Source organism: Poromitra crassiceps (genome assembly GCF_964638095.1).
Source record: "Poromitra crassiceps genome assembly, chromosome: 11".
Taxonomy (NCBI): Eukaryota; Metazoa; Chordata; class Actinopteri; order Beryciformes; family Melamphaidae; genus Poromitra; species Poromitra crassiceps.
The window spans coordinates 12,872,354-12,880,697 of record NC_139643.1 but is presented as its reverse complement, the minus strand read 5'-3'; the positions used below and the strand labels follow the sequence as shown (position 1 = coordinate 12,880,697).

The 8,344-nt window shown below is 45.1% G+C and overlaps 1 protein-coding gene across 1 annotated transcript; it reads right to left on the bottom strand.

The window, feature by feature from the left end:
• Positions 1-2,599: 2,599 nt before the first annotated feature.
• LOC310784835 (arrestin domain-containing protein 3-like) lies at positions 2,600-8,102 on the bottom strand (the record flags this gene model as incomplete). Its single annotated transcript, XM_083645874.1, has 2 exons — positions 2,600-2,607; positions 7,148-8,102. 2 exons carry the CDS (start codon positions 8,100-8,102, stop codon positions 2,600-2,602), a joined length of 963 nt encoding a protein of 320 aa, XP_083502000.1.
• Positions 8,103-8,344: the final 242 nt, after the last annotated feature.

Sequence of the window (8,344 nt, the reverse complement as noted above, 5' to 3'; positions counted from 1 at the left end):
CAGTCTGTGTGGATTAAAAGGGATTGTGCGAGCATCTAGTTATGGTTGGATGTGTGTTTTAGCAGGTTTTATCGCGTTCTGATGTGTGTTTTGTCGAAGAGTAACGAAGAGTATTGAAGGAAATAACCGACTGTTTACGACAGCGCTGTTGCCATTTTGGCCCCAAAAAATCACATCTTTGCCGTGGTGTCTCCCAGCTCCAGCAAAACACCGCGATGATAGCAGGCATAGCTAAATCAGTCGAGTTCAATGCGGCAGAGATCAAAGACTGCAAAACAAAGCTACAAACCACACAGCGAGAAGGAGTGGCAGCAATGAAGAAAGACAACATCGAGCTAATGGAACAATACAACAATACAAACGCCGCTGGAATATCAGGATCTGTGGAGCAAAAGAGAAAGGAGAAGATACACGTGAGATGGTGACTATAACTTGCTGGTGACAATCTCTCCACCATGGGCTCCTGACATCAACCACATTGTGGACACGGTCCATCGACTAGGCAGATGAGAAGGAAACAAAACGAGACATGCCATCATCCAGTTCACCCAGAGAACACAACGAGATGCCCTGTGCAGGATGACCAAGGATTCCACGGTCCGCAGGAAGCTGGAGATCGGCTTCATGGAAGACCTCTGCAAGGCTAACAGGGAGATGAGAGCAGCGCTGTGGCCAAAGATACAACAAGCAAGAAAGAGCAGCTGGGAAACGGGCATACGACAGAAGTGCTGACTCCATTGAAAGACAGAGAATCACGTAGAAGGGGGCACACAAGGTATATTGCCTATAGAGACACTGCGGAGCGCGTCATCATTCAGAAACCACACCCAAAACAGTGGAAAACACAAACTCCCGTCCAATCCTGGCGTTCTCCTATGTTGTGTACATCATGTTCGGGTGCTGCACAGATCATATATACGGAAGATGAACACTCCAACTTACTAAATTGACAGCAACATCCACATATTTCTTCTCTCCAATTCTCAATGGCTTCCCTGTTTTCCTCTGGAGTACAAAAAAACTTTAACTGGCGATTTTTTACATTTGGTTGTCTGCGCAGCCCACCACACAACAGCTTTTAGCTATGTTTAATTCAAGGAATATGACGCTGGTGCATGGAAGTGAATGGAGAGCTTTCCCCCGTGATGGGCGTGGCCTATTTCATGCAGTGGCTCTATATAAATCAGCAATAAGTGACTTTTCGGCAGTAACAACAGATAGGTTGGATGGGTTGGTTTAGTTTACTTATGGTTGATATCGAAGGGACATAAGGACATTGCTTATTTTTCTGGCTTCCTTTCCCCCCAGTTCTCTTCAATTACAGTCATTTGTGGTTGTTATACACCAGCGGTTGCTAGTCTATGTTCATTATGAATGTCTGTTTTCCTGTATTTCACTTAACGCTATAAGGCTTAGAGGAGAATTCAGTCTTTTTACAACCTGCACCTTATTTCCAGCTTTAAATATAATTGTCACCCTGATGAGTTCGGTTTCATGCCCTTGCACTGAACGATCATTTGTTTTGAACTGCGACCTGAAAACGAGGAAAATGGGGAATCTGAAATTATCTATTTACATCTTGTAAATATCTTATTTTCTGATTCGCAGCAGCACATATCGTTATTATAGCATAGATGCAATGACAGAAAATGAACAATCTAGTAGTGTTATCTTTGGAATGCAATGGTAAAAACCTAAAGGCCCTGTTCCCCAAAATCCATTGGGCTTCGGACCCGAAAGCTACTAATGACATCATAAGTGGAATCACTAACCTGCACTGATGTCATACCTCCTAGCAGGAGCAGTGATGTCACATATTGATGACATCACTGACACCGTTTTCTAATATTTTCCCATCTTTGGCATAGGAACCAATTTCCTGTACATTTCGTGTAAACTGCATGGAATTGATTGCTATGACAAAACGGGGAATAGGGGGATATAGCCAAACACAGTAGAAACTAAAATGTTGACCCCTTGAGTCAAGGTGAGATGTGTAACATCAAGGAAATGATGATTTTTTTGGAAAATTAGCTGGGAGTAAAATTTTGTTTTTGTTTTTGTGCAAAATTAACATTGAAACCAATGGGAAAACTATGCAATGGACTTTGAGACCATGTAACTCCCCCAAATTTTCAACCAACTCCAAAATCTCTTTTCAACGTCAAATTTCAAGGTATTTGGTCCAGGATGAGAGCAGAATAAAATCAAATCCATTACTTTTGTGAAAATTTGCTGGGAGTACCAATAAAGTGTTTATAATGTAAGTCAATGGGTTCATCTGATGAACTTAATGGTAAAGACAGGTGGAATTTCACATCAGGGTTTTTGGATGGTAGAATGTGTCCCTCTAGGGATGACCTTTTTAAACACCCCAAAAAAAATACCTAGCCTTAATTTCAGACCATTTGGTCCAAAAATGTCCAAACGGCAGCCACGCGAATGTCAGAAATATCCATCAGATGGACGAGTGGGGTACAAGGTTAAATGCTCAGTCTGGTAAAAGTAGTCGAAATGAAAACATGAAGGCCCATAATGAGAGTTCACACAGGAGAGAAGTGATTTAAATGCTCAGTCTGTGGTAAAAGTTGCAGCTAATCTACAACCCTGAAACATGCATGAGAGTCCACACAGGAGCCGTGTTATGCCGCCCTACTACTATTTTTTTTTTTTTTTTTCACATGTTCTTGTTTAATATTTGATATATAAACACTATGGGCCCTATTCTCCCACAGGTCTTCAGCGCTAAAACGGGCCTTAAACGCAAAAAAACGTGCCTTGCGCCTGTTTTGGGACGATATCAATATGGCTTAACGCTGCCAAATGCGCTTTAGGCCGAATAGGCGTGGCGCAGTCCCAGAATGGGCCAAAGTGGGCGTGTCGGCGCTAACTACCGGCCTACTGATATCTTCGCACCTGGCCTACATTTAGCGCTTTGCGCCTTTGAAAAGCAGGCCTATTCAGTGCGCCAGTGTCAAGGAGTGCTCTTCTGCCTCTCCCCTGTCACCCTTCTCTGTCTCTCTCTGAAACCAGGCCTATTCAGTGCGCCAGTGCTCTTCTGCCTCTTCTCTGTCACTCTTCTCTCTCTCTCTCTGACTCCCTCGCTCAGACAGACACAACACATTGCAGCACCCAGCTTCCCATAGGAAATAGCAGTTGTAAGTTTACTGCCTGTGAATGTCCCAGCATGCAATTGGGTCCTCCATTTCGCTACTAAATAGCAACCAAATGAGCCGAAATAGATATAAAAGGTAGATCTAAAATAATGTGTAATGGTAAGACAACCTGCAATTGTAGAACATTTCAATATTGGACCAAATAAAACATCGAAATGAAACACCACCCTATGTGAAACATATATGTCCTCTTGAGCCTATATATACCCCTTGTGGGTTTAACGTGATTTAGATAAGTGACAGCGGAACGCGCTGTAACTTGGCCCTACTTCACATTTAGTTTTACAATAAAAACACATTTATGCAATGACTTTACATAATGTAGGGTATATTTATGTGCATCATTCTACCTGCAGCAGGGGAGAGAAAACGATATCTTTCTGGACAAACTTTCACCAATATAAAATGAATCTCATCATATAGGGATAGGCTATATTTTTCTAGCTGATGCATTTAGAACATTCTTTTCACTTTGATCTTGCTATAGTGTAGCGTATTTACATGCTTGCAGTATTGAAACTGCAGTTAGATTGGTTTGAGAAGCATAATAATATGGAATAATAGCCTATAATGCAGACAGACAGACTGGATGAAGGGAGGGGGGGGGCAGAGCGTTTGGCTTTCTTCTGGTTTTGCGGGATCACTGGAATTGGAGCTAAAAAGGCGAGCGTGCGATTCGTTTATTGCAGTTATCCAATGAGCATGACGGTGCATAATTTTACGCTTAAAAGGCGTGGTTGTAATGCTTTAGGCTGCGTGTAGCGCCAGCACGACGATATCAAGTGCGCTGGTCCACGCCCACTGATTTGCGCTGCGCCAGGCGCTCGGCCTAGAAACAGCGCCGATGCAATGATAGGGACCTATATGACATTACATATTTTGAACACAGTGCAAGGGCCTGACAGAGTTGAAGAAATCAGTCCAGTTTACCTCTCCCATAGAAAAACTATACTGTCTAATGTAAAAAAGCGCACTTTTGAATAAACTCAACATGACATTCTATCATGTTAGCAGGCACAGGAATTGTGAGGTTTGACACCGGAGAGGAACCCTTCAACACAGAAGAATGACATGCTGCAGATATAGGCCGAGTTGGCACTAAATGATAACGTGTGCAAATTGACATAGACCTGCCTTCCAGGCAGACAGATGCCAAGAAATGATTTCACAGTCATCTAGACATGACTTAGAAACAGCTTCGGAGGTAGCTGGAGTATGAAATTGTCTCGCAGGCAGTTAAATTCCTTCACTTGCGATGAGCCATCTCATACTGAACGCTCCAAATTAGCATTAGAAGCGGTTGCAGTGCACCATCAAGCTGTTTGACACCCAGTTAAAGTGGGTGGGGTGGCACCGCGTGGTAGGATGGCCTTATGGTTAGGGAGACCGTCCCAGAACCAGAGGGACTCAGATTCAAGCCCAGTAAGTCAGTATGCTCACTCACTTTTGCTATCAAGGTGTCCTTGAGCAAGACACTTCTCACTCACTTTAAATCTTTGAATAGGAGCGTTGGCTGAAAGTCTAAATTGTAAATTAGGGTTAGGACCTGCACACTAGACAAATGCACACCAAATCACCTTTTCATGCAATAATATGAAACAGCATAAAAGTATGCCCCCCGGGCGCAACAGCATCGATAATGATATCGCCGTTCAAAGTCAACAAAACACAGCGCCAGAAAGCTCCATGCACATGCTGTGACATCGGGCACCCACCACGCGAGAGTTATATCAGCTGTGTTTCCATTACAGTTTTTCGCAAAATAATTGCGATATTTCTACAACTTCGACAATGTACAATTGCGACTTGTAGGCGTTTCCATTGAAGTTGAGTTTGGTCTGACGGCGCACACACCTGAACGCAATTCCCCGTTACCAGCAGCTGCCACAGTGATTACGCACGGGCATCTGCCCCATATGGCCATATCCCGTCCCCTGCATGCTCAAATCCAACCAATGGACATGAAGTTACAACGCATGTAAACGAGCCTGATTATCAATTCAAAAGAAAATGAGTGGCTGCAACGTTGCTGGCTGCGGTGAATGCAGTGAGCGCGACAGGCACAGGAAAAAATGTAGCCTAATACAACTCGTCCGATTTAGAGAGGGAGGAGGGGGGGAAAGGCTGATATGGTGCAATATCGGAATGTTGTGTATTATAATTATAACATTGCACCTGAAACGTGTGTAATGTATTACTCAGTCACTGTATTCACTTCAGACAGCACCACCGCACCATTGTGTGCTTTTCATCCCCTCATCTCGCCGCTCAAATGCGCGCACAGGCAGCCTGTCACCATGGACCGATTTCTGCCATTACACATTATCTATTTTTCCCGGCTCCGCTTTTGCACAACACTCGTCTTTCTGCTACCCAATTTCTATTGCGATATTTAGATTTTGCGCATTTCTGAGGGTAATGGAAACACGACTACTGACACAGCCATCCCGCAGATTTATAAAGAGGTGAGAAGTTTCCTGTCTACATATTTGGGAAGTGCAAATGCAGTTAGTTTCACGACCGACATCTGGAGTTCAGACGTTAGTCCAATGTCTTTACTGAGTCTGACTGCGCACTGGGTTGACCAGGATCCTGACTTCACTCTGAGGAGAGCGGTGTTACATGCACGCGAGTTCAGAGGTTCACACACAGCTGTAATGTATGTTCTCTGTTTGAGTAATATCACTTGATTAATCTTTTATTTAACATTCCAGACTACAAAATCAGTACTAAAAAGTAAAGCTAAAAATGTTTGTTGCCTGCTAGCTATCAGACAGCATAGAGAGGCTTAAATATGTGCTGTATCGGTATCGGATCGAAATCGGTATCGAATCGGGTATCGAAATTTGATCGGAATCGGATCGGTTTTGAGGCTAAAATATCGGAATCGGATCGGAATTGAAAAATCTCAATCGCAGCATCTCTAACTACAAGTGTATGCAGGGCAGTGTTGGGAACGTTACTTTAAAAAAGTAATTAGTTATAGTTACTCACTACTTGTTCCAAAAAGTAACTGAGTTAGTAACTGAATTACTCTATAATAAAAGTAACTATTTGCGTTATCTCCACCTTGAAAATGCCAAATTTTCATGGATTGCTGCAAACCTGAGGGTACCCTCACGGGCCCGTCAGGCCGACCAAAACGGGCCGAGGCCGGGCTTGTTTTTTATTTATTTTTAATTAATAGGTCCGGGGTCGGGCCGTTTCAATAATTCAATTAAATAATGTTGTATTAGCGTACTCGCTTGACTCGCACAGTCAGACAAAGAGGAGGAGTGCACAGACACTCCCCCAGCCACACACAGACCCTCACGTGACGTTAGTAGCTTTAGACAGCTCCCGAAGAGAGATAGAGAGGTTTGTGCCGTGTCCGTCCATGTACAGCGAGCGGACAGCTCCCGAACACAGAGAGAGAGAGAGAGTCAAATAGAGAGACAGACAGAGAGAGGCTGCGCAGGACGGCCGCGCGGCGACGCAGCACGCGGAACAGAGAGGGAGAGATGTGTCATTATATCGTAATATTGGCTTCGGGCCTCGCAACGGGCTGGATCGGGCACGGGTCTGCATGTCACGGGCCGGGGAGGGCTCGGGCCGAAAATTTCAGGCCCGCGCAGCTCTCTACTCCGGACTCGCCATTTCTGCTGCTTCCTCGAATCTGTTTGGTGTGTCTGTGTGTGTGTGTGTGTGTGTGTCGCCTGTGTCCTGACTCCTGGCTCGTGTGTAACACTGGCTCCGATTGGCTACCATGAAACACATGACTCTGCCTTAGCCAATCATAATCGTTTATCTCGTTATGTTAACCCACCCGGTCTCCTCACTTGACAACACTAGTGTAGGCTACGGGTAGTTTACTCAGTAGTTTATTTCATAGTAACGCACCGCATTTAGCGTTCAGTAACGATAACAGCGTTGTAACGACGGAAAGAGTAATTAGTTAGATTACCCCGTTACTGAAAAAATAACGGCGTTACCTAACGCCGTTCTTTTAAACGGCGTTATTCCAAACACTGATGCAGGGATATCACACAGGATGATGGGAAACAGCACTGTGAGGTCAGAGGAACCTGTCACACAAAGGCGCACCTCGATAGTGTAAATGACTTTGAGGATGCTGCAGTTAGCGATGGTGAGCGGGACGGCATTGGGGATAACGATGGTCATCTCGGTGAAGACGTCGGAGGTGTGAGGGCTGACAGGCCGGCCCCTGTCGGAGGCCAAGCTGTTGGTGTAGATCCTGCTGCCTCTGTAGACCCTGTTGTGGATGTAGAACGCCTGCTTCTGAAGGAGGCGGGCCTTCGGAGTGGCTGTTCGCGATGAAGCGTTGCTGAACTCGCACGTTATTTTGGCCGTTTCACCGGGGACGAAGACTTTCTTGCCCAGGCTGACGTTCATTGAGACTGGACCTGAGGCGCACCACAGACAGCATAGCGTCATGCTGTTGGAGCCTGCTAGGGAGGCCAGCAGCTCTGGCTGGTTGACATCTATGTGGTTTGTACATTTCAATTTGGTCACAAAGTCCTTGGACAGATGCCACGGCCTGTGGATAGCCACAGTCAAGTAGTAGACGATTTGACCGGAAGTCCCTCTGAAGGAAGATGGGAAGTCTCCCTGGGGGATTTGACATGCAAATGGGTACACATGCGTCCCAGGCTGAAGTTGTGTGCCTCCACTGGTAGCTCTAGTTTCTGGCACGATGTCGCTTTTGATTTTGAAGAACTCTATCATTGCAGATGCGATCATTCCCTGATCTACGGACCAGGCGACATTCGCCATGCCTTCCAGCGTCAGCGTTATTGAATTGATATTCGTTGGCTTCGTCAGGTCGAAGAAGATCTGGCCTGTCATCGCGTCCCCGCTCGAGAAAGTGCTCCTCTCGTTCAAGGCGTTGAAATTGATACGGAAGTTCTTGAACGTTTGCTCGAACATCGTTGCACCTCGAATGCTGCACAGCTGACCGTGGAAACTAACTTACACTACAAACTACTTCTTCTCCTCCTCTCGGTTTACTGCTGGATAAATCCTTGACACAGTCAGGATATTACTACTATACTACTATATTGATGACATCACTGAGCAATTGTGATGTCATCGCTGATCAGTGAGTGATGTGATGATGTCATCAGTGATGTCACTTGAGCAATGACTGTTGAGAGTCGTGTCAATAGTGA